Raw genomic sequence first — 18,951 nt, forward strand, 5'->3', positions numbered from 1 at the left:
AACAGAATTTACAGATAGTCTGCTGTGAACTGTGTTGTGCTGTTGTGTGTGTGTGTGTGTGTGTGTGTGTGTGTGCATGCATTATCTTCCGACCCAGCGTAATCCATGGAGCTGATCAATCAGGAGCCTGTGTTCCTGAGAGCCAATCTCAGAGCACTGGCCACTTCTGTTTATCTGACCTTCCAATAATACATGTTTGTCCGACTCTATGGGAGAGCAGAAGGGGGAAAATCCTCGATATGGAGTGCAAATATTGGCTCTTTGTTTAATTAAATCCACAGGATGGGGTATTTGCGTCCACAAACTATGCATAGTGCCTGTGCGAAAGGTGTTCATGTATACAAAGCGAATGGCATGGCTTGTGGTCAATGCTAATATTTGCCGCAGGTTGATAATATTATGATTTTGTTGGTTTGAACAGGTTACCTGCTGTATCTGTTGCACAGGGTGAAAAGTCAGGGAAACATGTAAATAATAGCTACTTTCAGAAGAGAACAGGCAGCTGAAGGACGTTCCCGTCTTTGTATATGACATATTGCTGTCTGACGGCTTTTATTGCATCTCACAAAATTCTCTTTAGGATGGTTATTTTGGAAAAAATATAGCTGCTTCTGACTAAAATAACTCCCAAAGGATTTTTATATGTGGAACCAAGAAAAGACTGAATTTGATGGGTGGCCCATGAATGATTAGCTACCTTTTAAAAAAAGAGAGAGAGACTCAGCATAGGATGTAGTAATATGCGAGTCAACCCATAAAAATCACTAGATATCAGCATTCTGAGTTATAAATATCAGTGTGCTGAGAGCCGTGTGATAGGCTAGGCTAAAGTCATATTTCCGCCCACTTTTCCCTCCTGTCTCACGTCCTTACTGTCAATCATTTCTATGTCCAAACTAATAGCCTACTAGGCATCTCTCCACAGTTGACAGGCTTTTACAATCGCCTGTAGGCTAATTGTAGGCAATTGCCTTCATAATTATAGCCTAGCATAATATTTTGCCGCCAAACTCAACCCTGTCCACTTATTAGTTTGTCATTGGTTTCATGAGTGATTTACCTTAGTGGTAGCCTGTCCATAGCTCTTAATCAGGTTATGTGACCTGAACCTTTTGCATGGTCAGCAAAAAAAGCAAAGACATCACTAATGTTTTAAGTCTATTATGAGGGGTGAGACATGTGGAAGATATACATTTTTGTGCTTGTGCATGCGCCCACAACCTGTGTTATATACTGTATGTGTGTGTGTGTGTGTGTGTGTGTGTGTGAGAGAGAGAGAGAGAGAGAGAGAGAGAGAGAGAGAGAGAGAGAGGGAGAGAGTCTGAGCAGTGGTTGCATATTTTGTTGGTTAAGTGCAGAAATATTGCAATGGAATGTATGGTTTAGACTGCGCTGCCTACATGTAATTGTCCAATGCAATAAAAAAAAAAAAGGGTTTGATTTATATTTGTTACATGAGCGTCTGGTCTTGTAAAATAAGGAAGCATTATCAGGCTATTCCCTCATCTGGATGCAATTAGCTTAGCCTGTCGTTGGATTAGCCATTTGTGGGTTTGGTAGGTCTCGGGTCGATGTTTAATGGATATTTTGCTGGGTTGGGCAGATTGGATCTCCATAATGTGTCGGGTGCTTGCTGGTCATTAAAAAAAAAAACCTGACACAAGTATCACTAATAGGTAGCCTGGTGAACAAAATGTCTTCCAAGTGCTTTAGGTAAAACATTATTTGTTCATCAAAAATTAATGTTAACTGGCCTTAAATGACTTTTGGTTGTAATCTCTCCTAACTAATGTATAGGCTACTGCATATCCGACAGGCAGATTATATTGGCAGCAGCAAAGGCTGACATTTGGTGACGGCTGTTTGGTTCAGCGCAGGTTGACACTTGTAAGAGAAGGGCGGCTCTTTATTGATATTCTTAATTGCCATTGTTATTCTTATCGAGCCCGGAGACTTGGGCACTCTTAAAACAATGGGGGCCTTGGGCGATAGTTGAGAAAGCATCGACTGGCTGAGCCTCTGCTTTCTCTCCTAATGGCCCGGAGTAATGAGGGCCACCATGGCACTGCAGCACAGTCACCACCTGCAGTCCGGTGCCAAAGGGTACACGGGCACCACCCAAACTGTGTGTGTGTGTGTGTGTGTGTGTGTGTGCTGAGGGGTGTGAGTGAACAGAGAGGAAAAGAAGGACAAAGGACACAACCAATAGCAATTATGTGTGTGTGTGTGTGTGTGTGTGTGTGTGTGTGTGTGTGTGTGTGTGTGTGTATTTGCCTAAGGTTAATGAGTAATTCTTCTCTCTATCCACCTTGCAGTGCCAGTATGTCACTATATATGTTGGCTTGTATCACAAATAAAGAATGTATGTTAATTGACTTCTACCGTATGTGTGTTTTCAGGTTCATGATCAGAATATAGGTATCAATACATCAATGTTTTTCATATGATAATACATGCAAATGACTGCCATTGAGCTGAAGAAATTAATCACTCAGCACATGGTCCCTTTCAATCAAGTACATGCCCTTCAAAAGATGTCTTTGCTGCTTTAGTTTGTTCAATTTATTGTAGTTGTGAACGGGACTTTGTCAGTAAATATTCAGTATACGCTGACACAGTTTTTCACTGACTGACAAGCGGCGAACAATAAAACCATCTATGATCGAAATCCACAAGGAAATGCAAAGTCTCCACAAGGAAATACAAAGACAGAAACACAGAACACAAACAAACTAATTTCATTGTATTAAAGCTACTGTAGACGTTCTTCTAAATAAAGAAACGGGAGAGTGCATTCTTAGCCGCCGCGTTGGCACCAGTGAAAGACGAAGGGCTCCTACAGCGCCCAAATCCCAATTTAAGCCCAGTCAAACTGCAGTCAAGGTGGAACACACTCAAAGTGAAGTGTTGCTGGCAATATGTACATGTGTCATGTCAATGACATGCCAATGTGGAATTTGAATTTCAGAGAGAAAGACTGGGACTGGGGCGGTAGGGGGATTGGTTGATGTTTATAAATCAGACTCTGCGTCTGATCATACAGCTCAGAATATTTATGGCAGTGATGGAGAGTGCTGTATTGAGGGGGAAGGAAAATGCTATTCTTATCACTCCGACTCAGTGTGGAATGCCAATGGTGTCTTTCATTATATTCACAAGTTGCACAAGCAAGGAGGTAGAGAATGACAGGCCTTCAGGTTTTGTAGATTTGTTTTGTTGTTGTCTGTTGAAGAACATCTCTGGTGAGGAAATAATATAATGAGATCAGCGACCACTGTTTATGCTTTTGATTGTATAATGAATTCTTACATGACGACTTACAGGTCTATTCGGAGAAATGAAAGCAACATTTGATCATTGGATGCATTTGTGCTTTGATACAAAATCCAGATTCTAGTATCGTTTGTATCACTCTTATTGTTCTGTGTTCAATTATGCATCGTTATGTATCAAAATTAACCTGTTAAACTGAATTTGATCAATCACAAGGCTCGTGCTATAGATCTGATGAAAAATGATTATGATTATGTTGCTTTCGGTACATATACAGCAATTTCCCGCATATAAACCGCATTGTGTATAAGCCACAGGACAGTGTTTTATGCTAGTTAAAAGAAACAAAACCATATTAACATCATATTAACTGCCCCCTGTATTAACCTCATAGCTGAAGAAATTTTGCAAAATCAATGTATAAGCCGCGGCTAATAGTCGGGAAATTACGGGTATGCAAGAAATACTGTATGCTTGGCAGCCACAGACTTTCCATATCTGCATCTTTTGACAGTGAGAAGAAGAAGCACAAATATGCTCTGAGAGGAGCGCTGGCAGTTGTGGAAAATGAAGATGCATGTGGCTTGACCTCAATAGAAATTCATGTGCCTCGTGTGGACTGTAAAACTGCTAACTGTGTTTATGTTATTTCTTAGGGGTATGCTTTTGAGAATTACTAGTTGCTGAAAATTACTGGTTCCTCTGAATTACAAGCTGTGAACCCATGTCTAAGTCGAAGATGGACAAATAGTACGGCATTAGATGTTTTGACTCTGAGCAAAGTAATCTGTGCAGCACAGCATAGCGATTTTTCTGTCATATGTATGTATAGTCTGATGTTATGGAATTCAAGATTCTTTCTATCTTTTCTTCTTTTACTCTCTCTCCTTCTCTCAATCTCGCTCTTTCTTTGTCTCTTTCTATCTCTCTCTCCTTCTTTCAATCTCTTTCTTTCTTTGTCTCTTTCTATATCTCTCTCTCTCTTCTCTCTCTGTGTGTCTCGTCTGCTTAGTGGCAGTGTTAGGAGCTCCTGCAGGAATCAATCAAGCTGTCATCCGGTCCCTGTCCTCTGCTATTGTGGAGCCAGATGAGCAAGGTGAGTTTTCTCAACAGCCAGAGAGCATCTGAGAGAGAGAGGGGGAGAGAGAGAGAGAGGGAGGGAGGGAGGGAGGGAGAGAGGGAGAGAGAGAGAGAGAGAAACTTCATTTCATGTGCATATTTCAGTTTACCGTGTAACTGAATGCAGTCAAATTATTTCACTCTATTGCTCTGTACAGTAAATAAGCCTTTTTAAAAGCGCATACAGGACCGTGGCCCAATGCACTCAGATGGTCTTCCTCTTCATGGTGCTCTTGCTGTTCAGTGCACAACATTAGCACACCTAATGCACGTTATTGTGTCATTGAGTTAACATTTCTGTCCGCAGAGTTGCTTTGCATTGCAGGACAGACAATGCAGAGTGCATTGGTAAGTCGTTAGCGAAGTTCCTCTGCCGTGTCCTCAAGTGCACGGCCGCTACTCTCGCTTCCCCCGGTGGGCATTCTGAAGTACTCTCCACTCTGCCCATGATCAATAACATTTCCATGTTTGAGGCACTTAGAGATTGCCCCCCCACATGTACCCCTCTGTCCCATTCCGCTCTACTTGGTAGACAGAATGGCAGAGCTCCCCCGGTCTGCTAAAGGGACGTTTCGCTGATGTACCCGTGGCATTGTTTTGCCCCCTCATGGTCTCTCAATAATAAACAAGGTTTCGTCAGCTGCACTCGCACGGAATGCATTTGCCAGTCCTGATAACCCTCTGTATCCTCAAAGAGTTCTGTGTATAGTTGCATTCCTCTGCAAGCCCTTCTACACTCTACCACTATTCACTTTATCATTGCCATGCCATGCAGAGTGGCATCAGATACTACATTGTCATTCTTTAAGGCACAAAAGAAAACCACATAAAAGGCTTAAGCTGCAGTTGTCTACTTGAGAGGAGATGTCTTTTTAAATTACAGGCCTCCCATGTACTCCCAGCATTTTTGGGGCAAGAGATCATCTCCCTAAATTTAGCGAGACTGTGACCTCCCTATGAGTTCTGCTGCTGCCCCACGGTGACCCCTGACCTCCCCACCCTCACAGGAGCGTGTGTCTTTGACCCCCTTCCACCCGACCCGACCCCGGATCACGCGTGTCCTTCCCCTCTCCGCCTTCCTTTTAGCCTTGTCCTGCGCTCACCTTTTGGCTCTCGCTGTCGTCTAGGTGCCATGTTCTCCTTCACCGCGTCCGCGGAGGCCACCTGCTTCCTCTTCGCCGCCATCATCTTCAGCGGCCTCTACCCTCTGACCTTGCCGACCTTCCCCGGAATGCCGTTCATCGTCATGGCCGGCTTCTGCCTGATTGTGCTCGTCCTTACGCAGTGAGTAAAGTGTTTTTTTTTGTTTGTTTTTATTTGTAACAGAGTCACAAATTGGCAGGTAAGGCGTGAAGACGCGTGAAGGAGGGAAAATGTGAATGTTTTGGGCTTTTTCACTCTTCAGCAGGCTGGGTTAACAGACTGTCTCAATTGCTTATCATTAGATGGGAGTGGGTATCACTGAATACGATCATTTTTTTTTTTTTTGCTACATGCTGGCTATCATACCCAATTTGGACGCTTGATTGTCATACTAAGTGGTTGTGAAACCAAGAGGTGGGGAGAGGTGACCCACTATATGATAAGTGACCTCCTTCTTTTACTAATACGGTGTACTTTTCATGAGTGTTATTGCTAAACCTAACCCTAACCCAACCTAATAAGTTCAAGAATGTTTTGTTGACAAAAACATGGGGCCTATGGAACTGTGTGGAGGGCATTGCACACCACCTTTTTAGTTTGAACACATACTTGGCAGACCAGAGTTCATTATGTCTCCTGAGCATTTCCTCACGATCTGAGGGTCATTCTCTGTCCTTCTCTGAGCTCTGTTGAGAAGCTAGTGGGCAGTCTGCTGTTTGTGTCCGCTGTCTGTCATGCTGATGCTTTAATATGTAGGGAATTGGAGAGCAACAAACATGTGATTAGTTTATTTTGTTTCCCCCATTAAATGCCACAGTAAAAATTTGGAGGAAAGAGAGAAATAGCCACAAGTTGGGCTAGTTTGGACCTAATGCCAATTCTTTTTTTTATATTATCTTAATAACCATGTGTGCGTTAACGGTCATATGAGACAAAAAATAATTAACTCCAATAAAAGTGTTAATTGTTTTTGTGTGGTCATGAATGCAATTATTATTTTGACAAATTAAATCTGCGTTAAATAGCTTCATGCAAATTGAATCAAAGGCAAAAAAAACTGGATGTTTTCCAAAGTGGTATTTATTTTCAAGAATCTTCACACACACACACACACACACACACACACACACAAGCACAAACAATTTACTGTCTTATTAATAGAGGCACTGTCCTCAGTGGAATTAATATGTGGTTTACATTTGTATCAAAAATGTGATGAATTTAAAGCAAGACATCAGTGTCAGGGGAAGCCCGGCATATTCAATTTACCTTCCTGCAAAATGAGCTGAAAACAAACGTCTCTTTCTCATGATAGTCGATAATGCCCCATTTAGTTTCACAGAATCCTCAATCTTCACCAATTATATTCAGGTACTTTCAATTATGGACTCATCTTGTGAATTTATTTGATCAGTAATGTAAATTTGCATAGTACGTGTAAAAATCATTTAGCACAGACTCTCAATGAGATACATGGACACTCAATGACACACGCACACACACACACACACACACACACACACACACACACACACACACACACACACACGCAAAGAAAGGAAGAACAGAGAGAGACCATGTCCTGTTTGCCTATTTGTCTTAGTCACTTTAGTTTTAATGAGAGTCACAAACCTTTCAAGTTATATTAGAATACCAAGAACTACTTAATTAAAAATGTGCCACTTTTTAAATAGCTTTAATATATTAAATAATTAAAATCTCTTCAAAAGTTTGGAACATTTTGCAAATGTATTCACTAATGACTGCAACCAATTGGTTTCATCTGCTGGTAACTTACCTACAAAATATTTGAAGTCAAAATTAAGAAAAAGAACGTACAACATATGCTATGGTAATGCACGTATCACCATACTACAGCTGAATAGTGGTTTTAAACTTCATTAGATTCCACACGCTGATGTCACCTTAAGCCTACCTTACACTGACAAGATTTGGGAAAGATTTTTGAAAGATTTAATTGTAGTCTTTTAACTAATGCCCCTCATTCAAGGTCTACTCAAAAGACTACACTCTTTCAAGGATCTTTCCCAAATCTTGTCAAAGTCTGTCAGTGTACAGTAGGCTTTACTGTAGGTGAAGCCATATGATCCAAACCCCATTATGGATACTATAATATTTACTTGGTGAGAATTGTACTATAATATTTGCTTGCTGTGAATTAAGTCCTGCATTCTTCCTGTGATGAGCAGCACAGTCCTGCTCTCCTCTCCTCATGACGAATAGTTTTGGGATGAAACAAAAAGTAAACACACTCTCAAGCTTTAGCTCATGTAATTATTAGGAAAGCATGTCACAAGACGCACATATTTTGCTTGTAATCATGAGGGACGACTATAGATGCACCACCTAATCCATCTATTCAGCTTGACAACCGCATGACCTTAGTCAGAAGCAAAAGTGAGCAACTTTTTAATGATATTTTTGATACTTTCTGACTTTTCTCTGATGGTCCTCAGTTAATGTCAGGCATCAATCTGTCCTGTTTTTTGCTCATCTCTTTTCAGTGTCATAGTGATAAGCCATGATTGCCGCTCGCATATTACGTGCATACATGCCACGGGCGTATGGTTTTTTTTCTGTGGGTGAAAATCGCAGAGGCCTATCACTGTTGTTTAAAATCACAATCATCTCCTCTCACTCTCGTCCTCCATGTGGGCTCAGCCTGCAATGGACCACATGGCCTGAAATACAAGCCAAAGGCAGGGCCACAGAGCTGCAGAGAGAGAGAGAGAGAGAGAGAGAGAGAGAAAGAGAGAGAAAGAGAGAGAGCACTACTCGCACTTAAATGATGCCCCTTGTCAGGTTGATGGTAAACAGCTCCTCCACCTCCATTACCCGTGCCCAAATTGATTCTGACGCACATTTGATGTTCCTTTCCTCCAACTCCATAATTAAGTCATTGTCTTTTTGTAATGGAGGTATTAACTAATGCAACCTCCCAGTAATAAAGTGCCCGGCGTGGCAGTTCACTAGTGAAGTGCACCGCGGTTATCGCACGGGGCCTGTAATTACAGCTCTAATGGGATGCCCCCCCACACCCATGCCACCGCACCCCACCCCACCCCACCGCACTGTCTACCCATCCACCCTCTTCACTGCCTTGCATTCCCTGCCAGTGTCCCTTCCACTCCTCCTCCTCCTCTCCCCAGGGCCGAGGCTGCTTAGGGCAAATACAGCCCCTTAGAGAGACCATGCAGCAGCTCCACGCAAGCACAGACGCTGTCTGAAATGGAAGAGGGTGAAAAAATGAGAGATGCAGAGAGAGACACACACACAGACTCACACACTCACATGCCCATACACACACGTGCGCACACACACACACTCACACACACAGACACACGCAGATGTACACTGCACACTGTGTGAAACAGTTAGGTGAGTGACGCAGTGATGACAGGCTTGGGTGATGAAACATTCCTGTGAACGTCTCTAAATAAAAAGCCTGGCGGTCTCTCATGCCCCTCTAATGGAATTGATGGCAGAGTTTCTTCTGCTGTGGAGGAGGAGGAAGAGGAGGAGGACGAGGAGGAGTATGCAAGGCTTGGTAATGGGCATGTGTACTGTGGTTTGGACTGTATTCTCCTCTCTCCTCTCTGCTCCTCTCCTCGATTCTACTGACTGATTTCTAAAGCAGCAAGGGATACTGAACCTAATTTTACTTTTATCAGTGGAGAGGGAGGGGGGACAAAAAAACACTCATCTCATACACTGGAAGACCTTGCAGATCTCTTGTGTTTTCAAATGAAGGGTCCTGGAATTTTTTTTTGAAGCACCTCAAAAAAAGTCCTGCGAATGACTCCGGATGCGGTGTGTGTTGTGTTGTGTTGTGTTGTGTTGTGTGTGTTTTTAGCTCGGTCATGTGCCTACGAGCTTTTTGTCTCAGTGCATTATGATGACACATCTCACCGAGGGTTTCAGTGAGTGCAGGCCTGCTTTTTTTTTTTTTTCGCCTCCTCCTCTCTCCCTCCTGTGTTGTGTTTGTGGAGAAAAACACTTCCCGTAATGTATGTGCACACAGAGAGTGCAATTTGGGCGTATTTGTCATCATGAAGCACTACCGCATCAAAGCCAGGCCTGGGCCTCGTGGTCACAGAGAGAGCTGGGACGGTGGATGCTGGTTGCGGGATGGTGCTGTTCTCATAATAATACCCAGTCCCAGAGACTGCCTTCATTGTGAAGCGGGGGCTGCGAATGGAAATGAAATAATAACAAGCGCGACGCAGCAATGTTATTAGGGCCAATCCAGTCTACTAAGCAGCGCATGCATCGGAGCTGATGGGCACGTCTCTCTCTCTCGCCCAGATTTTGATGCCCGACTGATGTAATTGTGAGAATCTGACAAATGACAACGACGTGCGAAAAACTGGAAGTGTCACTCAAAAGGCTTTGAGATTCTGTAGGTAGCGGCCAATGAAATGAGTAGCTGTTTGTAACTCTCTCTGTGTGTGTGTGTGTGTGTGTGTGTGTGTGTGTGTGTGTGTGTGTGTGTGTGTGTGTGTGTGTGTGTGTGTGTGTGTGTGTGTGTGTGTGTGTGTGTGTGTGTGTGTGTGTTTGCGTGCATGTGGGCATATTTGCATGTTTGCAGTCGTTCATGCATGACCAATGTAGGGAAAAAAAACCCAAGCTGGTACAAGACACAGAGAGAAAGAAGACAAGTGCAGAGGGTTCACGAGTATTCCCATATGCAACCCACCAGAATATTTAAGCAAGCGACCAAGCAAAGGAAGAGAATGAGTCGAGGATGGGGGTGGAGGGTGGAGGGTGGAGGGGGGGGGGACAACAACAAAGGCTAGCCAGATAGAGCAGGGGAGAGGAGAAGGGAAGGAGAGCAAGTCTGCCTCCACAGGACTGGAAACACTTATCAAGGCTCAGCGAGAAAAACACATTCACAAGAGACGGATGGATTAAGACAGGGTTTAACCATCAAAGTGTCTTCTCCTCCAGCCCCATCTCCCAGAGACCTGGAAGCAGAGGTCCTTTTTTTATCTACCCGTTTTTGGCTGCAACCCCCCATACACACACACACACACACACACACACACACACACACACACATATACAGTACACATACACGTACATATACACACACACACACACACACACACACAGCTTGTTTGGCTCTTGCAGGGTGTTTTAAAATGTTTTCTGAATGGGTGGCTATGTTTTGAGAAATGGGTGGAAGAAATGTGGAAATGATGGAGGAATATTTCATGTTGGGGCTAAAATGATAGTGCCATGAATTAGGAGCCTAAGGAAAGATGCGAAAATGTTAGTAAATAGCAAGCACTCTGGCACATAACTGCATTCAGAGGTAAATGCATAACCATGATGATGTTCTTCATGTACACACCACATATGTTCTCTGCATCTGTAACAAATTGGTTTTGCCAAACATAGATTTTGCACGCAAACAAATCCCTGTTTTTGTTTGTGTGTAGAGGGATTTGTATAGAATTGGGAGTTTGAATTGAACCCATTTGTACATTTTGTAGTCTCTCAGTCTCAGAAGACATTCAACACTTGCACTCACACTCTCTCTCTCTCTCACTCACTCACTAACTCTCACACACACACACACACACACACACACATTGTTTTTTCAACGTGTAGATTAGTCCCGCCATTATACATCTAAATGTGTTCATCAGCGCTGGGCTGGAGGTGAGCCGGTGTCCTGACCTCTTTAGCTACGTGACGAAATGTCCACCGAGCGAAGGTGAAGAAAATAGGAAATTCAGGGAGGGAGGAATGGAAGGGACGAAGGGAAGGAGGGAAGCGAGGGAGGGAAGCGAGGGAGGGAGGGAGGGAAAGAGGGAGGGAGGGAAGGATGGAAGGTGGGAGAGTGTTTGTTTGTCTCATCCTTGGGTGAAAGGAAACTCCTCCTCACTGCCTCTCCTCACCTCCCTCCCTCCCACAAGGCCAGAATAGGTTTGTGGAGCTCATTGCATTGATTCAGACACTTGATTGATCCTGGCCATTATGTCCACATAGATCTGCAGCAAGACCAGCCTTTTATTGCCTCACCCGCAGCCAAAGGGAACATGTCAGTCAGTCAATATGTTTTTTTCCTCTTGCCCCAACTCCTGTTTGATTATTTATTTATTCATCATTTGCACCGAAAGCTGTGTTTATTGGCTTTTGCCCTGGGCCGACGGTGTCGAGATCTTCGGACATTTTCTTGAAAGAGGTCGGTTGGTCTTGCAAACTCATGGGGGCCTGCTAGCTTTGAATTCATAAGCTGCAAGCTGGTCCGAAAGGGGGGGTTGTGGCTTGAGGGGGTTTATGTGGACTGTGCTGGCCTCTGGTTGCCTCTGATTTCATGGTGATTTGGTTGAAAGCATAGCTGGTTTAAGCGGGATCTGGAGTGGTCTGATGCTTTGGATGGCCCTGGATCTGCCATCACCGCCTCAGTTTAGCATTTTTTTCCCACTGCAGTCTGTGGACTGCTGTTGTTATGTATATTTGAATAGATGTCTTGTCCTTGCGCCAAGGCTGTTTTTCAATGTTGTTAAGTATTGTGATATGAAACGGCTATGGGAAATAAAGAAGGCGACTTGCATGAGATCCATTAAATATGAACGACTCAGGAGATGCTGTTGCTTGTCATGACTCTTGTTCTATTTGAATCATAAATAGGAATGAGTCTCCTTCAGCCAAGGATGGCACCAAGAAACCGGTTAGACGAGTCCTTTGTGGGGTATGCATGGAACTTCGTGGCACATTGACAACCACTCTTAATTTATACCACAGCTTTATACATTTTCAAATTAAATTGATTAAATTGATTAACACACCAATGAAATACTTCCAGTTCTTAGACTGTATTAATCTTGCATATCATCTCAGCAAGGTTGTTCTGAAGTTTAAAGAGAAACTATGCGGGTTTGGCGATTTCTTTGCAGTTTTCTTGTTTTACACTTGCAGGTTTCTCTGCAGAGCTTCCCCTACAGCTTTAGCTGCTTGTACAGCTTTAGATTATAACATATATCTGAGGTAGCTTTTAAAACCGTTACATTCCATCCGGGCACAGGATTATCGTGATTTTGGAAAGCTAAGGCCCAACAGAATGCTGGATGATGCCTCCTTGGTAACGAGAGATATGTAAGTAACAACTGTCCGTTGACTGAATTAACCGTAAGTTAAAAGACTCAATGTGAAGCAGAGAGTTAGCTCTACATACTTGTCAGTTTTGGTGATCAAAAGTCGGAAATTGCATCCACAAATAAACATAATACAAGTGTGGCAACCGTGGTGTACATGTAAGTGGGATAATGGACTTAAGGCCACTTCTTGCCATAGCTTCATTGCCGCCTTGAATGTGCATTCATTTCTGTGACCGTAACAGTGTCTCTCATTATCCCTTATGCATTACTTTAAACAACAACAACAAAAAAAGAATGACTGTGAACTATGAGCAGACCTTGACTGACTGTCACACATACCTCTTCCAAAAATGAACGCTATGTAATAAATATATCATCCTTTTTTCTTCGCCGGTGAATGAGGGTATCAAACCGACTCTGTGCGTGAACGTCAAATGACAGCTGGAGTCCCCTAGTCCCACAATCCGCCCACTACCTTCAACCCACCCCTCCCTCCACACACACACACACACACACACACACACACACACACACACACCATCCCAGGTAGTGTGGTGGAGCAGTCGCCGAGTGATGATTAAAAGCGCATGTTTCGCAGTGGTTCTGAATGAAGCCTTTGATTCAGCCCTGTGCCGCCAGGGCCCGTGGGGGAATGGAACCAGAGATGAGGATTAGTCGTGCCAGGGCTCGGCGGCACCGGTGCGGTTCCGCGCCCGTGCACTCTCATTACGCCGGGAAAATTAAGGTCGGACCAAAAAAAAACAATAACAAAAAAAGCAAGATGAAATAAATAAATAAAAACAGAAACATAACAGGGAAACACAAACACAAACCTTACAAAAAAGCTAATAAATCAAATAAATACGAGATAAATAAAAACAGACACGTAACAGGAAAACAAACACAAGCCTCGCTATAAAAACAAACAAACAAAAAAGCCAGATGTGTTAGGGTATCAGTGAGGTGAGAGCAGAGTGGGAGGGCTGAATCCACCATCTTTGCGTAATCATGGAAACGACAGCTTCTTTCTCAGAGTTATGGTATGTAATTACATGCGTTTGGGTGAACATGCAGTGTGTGTGGTCTGTGAGTGTGTCTAGTTGGGTTTTCAGAAACTGCCATTCCAACCTGTCAAAATGCTGCGGAAGGCCAGGATTTGTAGTCTTATCACTATCTAGCAGTATGGCAAAGCTTAAGATCTTCAGTGTTTGCCACCTAAAGCTAATGATGTTTGAGACCATGGAGACATTCAGTCAACATATATCAGTGGTAGATTTCTGTCGGTTCTTTAATTATGTACGGTATATGTACTTGTACATACATACACAATGAGACTATTATAAGAATGTATTGTTGTTCTGTTTGAATCATAAGGCTATACATACAGTATGTAGCTGTTCTGACCATCTCTCACCCGCTCTTTCAAAAACTGGTCTTTCCATTGCTCAGTGATAATACAAGATAGTACAAGGCATTGCTAGGTGGTTTATTACATAAGATGGATAACATCATATTTCAAAAGCAGAAATAGCCAGAAACAGGTATGAATTGGCCTAACCACTAGCTCGGACTGGATATTTGATGTGATGTTTGTTCTTTGAAATGATTTCACCAGTGAAAATATATATTTATAATAGCAGAAGCACAGTTATTTTGTAGTCAGCAGAAATGCTTTGGTGCATCAGAAGTATATTAATATCTGGATGCAGGATGTGGTAGACTCAAAACATTGCACTCAATTTGACTCAGTGTCGAATACTCCTGCTGTTACGCTAAGAATATATTATTTTTCATTTCTGGCTGAATCACAGAAATGTAAGATATTTTGTTATGTTGCCATAAGGCTTATCTAAGGCAATAGTCTGGCCTATCCATTGCTCAATGATAATTCAGTACAAGACATTGATATTATATGTGTTCATTACATAAGGTGGGAAACATAACATTAGATGGAAGACATAACATCAGGATGAAGACATAACATTAGGTGAAACATATTACAAAAGAAAAACCACAGAGAGGATGTTTGATGCAGTTTGTTCTTTGAAATTGCTTCCCCAGTGAAATACTGGTATTTACCTTTATGATAACATAAGTACCATTATGTTGCTGGCAACAAAAATGTGGTTGCATCAGAGGCATATTCATATCTGAATGCAGGATATGTTAGGCTGAAATAAAAAAGAAAAATCTACAGAAAGTGTATTCAATTTGACATTTCAATGTGTCAAATTCTTCTTGTCGCTCATTGTCTCAGTCTTTATGCAATATTTGTTTAGCGTTGCGTCAATGAAGTCTGATAAAGGTCTGTTGTGGAAGTTGCTAAAATATCTCAGTGAATTTACATACATCAAATGTGCGAGGCTTTGTAATGGTATGACACATCTGATGAGACTCTGCATACTTTTTGGCTAATTTATTTTGTTCTTTTCTGTGAATAAATAGTACTGACGCAAAGGCCTTGCGAGCTGCAGTAGGAAAAATGAGAGCAGAAGCTAGACGGCTTACTCCTTTGAAAAGCAAATTACCATATAAATATATTTGATGGTAATTAGCCCCTAATCCACATTCCATTGAAATAACTAGAGTAAACCAAAAACTCAGCTCGGAAAGATATAGCATTTAAGAGCGCCGATGCTTAGCAATGTACAAAGGAAGGATGATTTTTAGAACTGCGTTTTCTGTTTGTTTCTGTCGCATGGCAAAGGAAGGATATGTACTTTAATACATTAATATACTTTAATAGTATGTACTACTATTTGTTTGATTGGGTTAGTCATTCCCATGACTTGTGTCATCAGTCATCAGTGCTCTAAACTGGGAGTTGATAACTTACCATAGATACTGTTACATATTGAAGCACAAGTCCGATTGTGAATACAGAGCAAACAGAGAAATGGAGTACTCCAATGTCTAGCCCATGGTTGTTGTAGCTCCATCGGCTCTCTCTTATTCTTACTTTACTGAGGTGATTGCCAGTGATTTTGTTCTCACCCTAAGCACTGCCATTTAGAACCTACCAGGTGTGATTGGTGAACAGGTCTAAACCGGTATGGTTGGCATGGAGCTGTCACTCATAGCGCTTCAGAAGTTGTATTGGACACTCTGCTCCCAAGAGGCTTGCATTACAGTAGTGGCATCACGCTTTCTGCCAACAGACTGCTACTTCTGGTCAGTGTGACCCTCACCAAATGGTGAGAATTACGTTTGACCGGACATCTCCCTTTCCATAATGACGGTCACAGCTTCTACGGTCACTGAGATTACTTACCGTAATAAGGTGCCTGGCTTTAAAGCCCAGCCAGAGTGTATGCTTTACATCCACTATCTCAAAATATAGCCCCTTTTACAAGAAAGGATCTGTTATTTTGAGGAGCAAATTCTTGATTGGGTTCTCTCTATTAAAGGAATACAAACACTTGCTGTAGATAGTAATGGTTTAAATTACTTTAGGACTCTTCATAGAAATCTGAAATAAGCTGATATTAAAACACTCTGTTAAAAGGCAACGTTAACTACACCAAGGACACCGGTAATGGCTGTCTGTGTTTGTTGACTGATATGTTTGTTTCAAGGGCAAATATTTATCCGACCTGCCTGAAAAAAAATCCAGGCTTTCAGCTTATTTATTTATTTACTTTTCTCTTGATTTAGTATTTTCATAGCCTGCCCAATTAGTTGGACAGCTTTGTGCCATTCCTTACGGTTATGTTTTTAATGAAAAGCAGAAATACTTTGGCCTAATCACTTTTCTGCCCTTCTACAGCTTCAGAAAACAGTAATCAAGAGCAGCTCTAACCTCGCCGTGGAGCTGCTCTCCTCCTCACGAGAGGCTTGAATGTCTTTGTTTATTTCCCCCCCCACAGATGGGTCAGCGAGATGCAACCCACTCAGCCACGGCTGGTGATCCAGTAGAACTTGTTCTAAGAAAAGACATCTGGGCCTGGGCTAAACGTCTGCCCTCTGGGCTGGGGCTGGGGCTGGGGTGAACCTTCATTCAGCCTCCTCCTTCTCATCCTCAAGTCTAGTGGAAGTGTTCACGTGGTTTGCTGAATGTGATGTTTTGTTTTTCATGATTAAGTTCAAACACATAACAACTGAACTGCCAATATCACGTGTGTGTCAGATGTTTGACAACTAGCATAGCATACAGTAGCAGCTCAGTCCAGTCACTACAAGATCATAAATGATGCACCTTACTAAATCAGTGGAAATGAGATGTAATGAGATATAATGATGAGTGAAATATGTGATGAGCACAATAAATTGCTAGACTCTTTGATGTGCTCCTACAGCGAACTGCACGGGAAGACTCGCAGCCTTTCGCTGTCATGTCAAATGCATTGCACTTTAAGCTTTCACTTATGTTACACATCTGTCAGCATATATACGATCATCAAATAATGTATGTTTACTTAAATCTGTCAGCATACGATCAACAAATAATGTATGTTTACTTAAATGGAGGTTCCTTTTTAATCAATATGTTTACATATGAATGTAAGGTGTGACACAGCGGTTTTTCTTGGCACTATGAATAGCCTGTAAAATACCAACATGATTACAGTTTTTTTCAATCGCTAACAAGCGTTTGTCCATTCATTTGACACATTTTCAAAACTCTAAACACAGACTCTCACCTACAAAACACAATTGGCCAAATGGATCATTTTCCTCTCAAAAGCACATCCCATGTTCTTACACCACATTTTGTTACATACAGTGCCTATAGAAAGTTATCATACCCTTTTGAAATAGTTACTTTTTTTGTCTTACAGCCTGAAATCAAAACCCATTTTAAAAAAAATCTTTTCCAGTTTTATTTACAAATGTAGCTGTACAACATCAAAATAATGAAAAAAAAGTCAACAGTTCTGAAAATTAATAAAAAATTAAAAACTAGAATAACAGGGTTGGAAAAGTCATCATACCCCTGACTTAATACTTTGTAAAACTTCCTTTTGCTTTCATTACAGCCATCAATCTGTTTGGATATGTCTCTATTATAGCTTTGCACATCTAGATAGGGGAATATTTGCCCAATTTTCCGTGCAGAAATGTTAAAATTTAGTCAAATTCTGTAGGGAATGGCGATGGACTGCTCTCTTCAAGTCAATCCACATATTTTCTATAGGATTTAAGTCAGGGCTCTGACTTTGCCACTCAAGGATATTCACCATCCTATCCTTAAGCCACTGCTTTGTTCTTTTGGCAGTATGTTTAGGATTTTTGTCGTGTTGGAAGGCGAATGACCTCCCCATCCTCAGCTGTTTAGGAGAGGGACGCAGGTTTTCCTCAAGAATTTTGGTGTACTTGGCAGCATCCATTTTCCCTTCTATCCTGACCAATTGCCCAGTCCCCGCTGAAGAGAAACATCCCCAAAACATAATGCTGCCCCCACCATGCTTCAAAGTAGGTATGGTGTGTTTTGGGTGTGTTTGGGTGTGTATACTGTGTTTGGTTAGCGCCTGGAGCTCAGTCCAAAAACTTCAATCTTAGTCTCCAAAAAGTTCGATCTTAGTCTCATCTGACCATATAAGCATTTTCCACATGGTAGCAGAATATTCCAGATGTGTTTTTGCACTGAACTCCAAGCGCAATGTTTGGCGAAAACCAACACAGTACACCACCCAAAACACACCATACCTAGTGTGAAGCATGGTGGGGGCAACATTATGTTGTGGGGATGTTTCTTTTCAGCGGGAACTGACCAATTGGTCAGGATAGAAGGGAAAATGGATGCTGCCAAGTACACCCACATTCTTAAGGAAAACCTGCGTCCCTCTCCTAGACAGCTGAGGATGGGGAGGTCATTCGCCTTCCAACACGACAATAATCCTAAACATACTGCCAAAAGAACAAAGCAGTGGCTTAAGGATAGGATGGTGAATATCCTTGAGTGGCAAAGTCAGAGCCCTGACTTAAATACTATAGAAAATATGTGGATTGACTTGAAGAGAGCAGTCCATCGCCATTCCCTACAGAATTTGACTAAATTTTAACATTTCTGTACGGAAAGATTGATGGCTGTAATGAAAGCAAAAGGAAGCTTTACAAAGTATTAAGTCAGAGGTATGATGACTTTTCCAACCCTGTTATTCTAGTTTTTCATTTTTCATTAATTTTCAGAACTGTTTACTTTTTTTTCATTATTTTGATGTTGTACAGCTAAATTTGTTAATAAAACTGGAAAAGATTTTTTAAAAAATGGGTTTTGATTTCAGGCTGTAAGACAAAAAAAGTAACTATTTCAAAAGGGTATGATGACTTTCTATAGGCACTGTATACA

At 42.0% G+C, this 18,951-nt stretch overlaps 1 protein-coding gene across 1 annotated transcript in view; it reads left to right on the forward strand.

The window, feature by feature from the left end:
* zgc:174356 (uncharacterized protein LOC100137120 homolog) overlaps window positions 1–17,264 on the forward strand; it is a 31,010-nt gene extending 13,746 nt beyond the window's left edge. The window contains exons 5-7 of the mRNA XM_062522977.1: window positions 4,286–4,369; window positions 5,520–5,676; window positions 16,529–17,264. Of these exons, the coding sequence (XP_062378961.1) occupies window positions 4,286–4,369; window positions 5,520–5,676; window positions 16,529–16,577 (290 nt within the window). The 3' untranslated portion in view covers window positions 16,578–17,264. The remainder of the gene's footprint in view (window positions 1–4,285; window positions 4,370–5,519; window positions 5,677–16,528) is intronic.
* Window positions 17,265–18,951: the final 1,687 nt, after the last annotated feature.

The sequence above is a fragment of the Sardina pilchardus genome, chromosome 20, assembly GCF_963854185.1.
Source record: "Sardina pilchardus chromosome 20, fSarPil1.1, whole genome shotgun sequence".
Lineage (NCBI taxonomy): Eukaryota > Metazoa > Chordata > Actinopteri > Clupeiformes > Clupeidae > Sardina > Sardina pilchardus.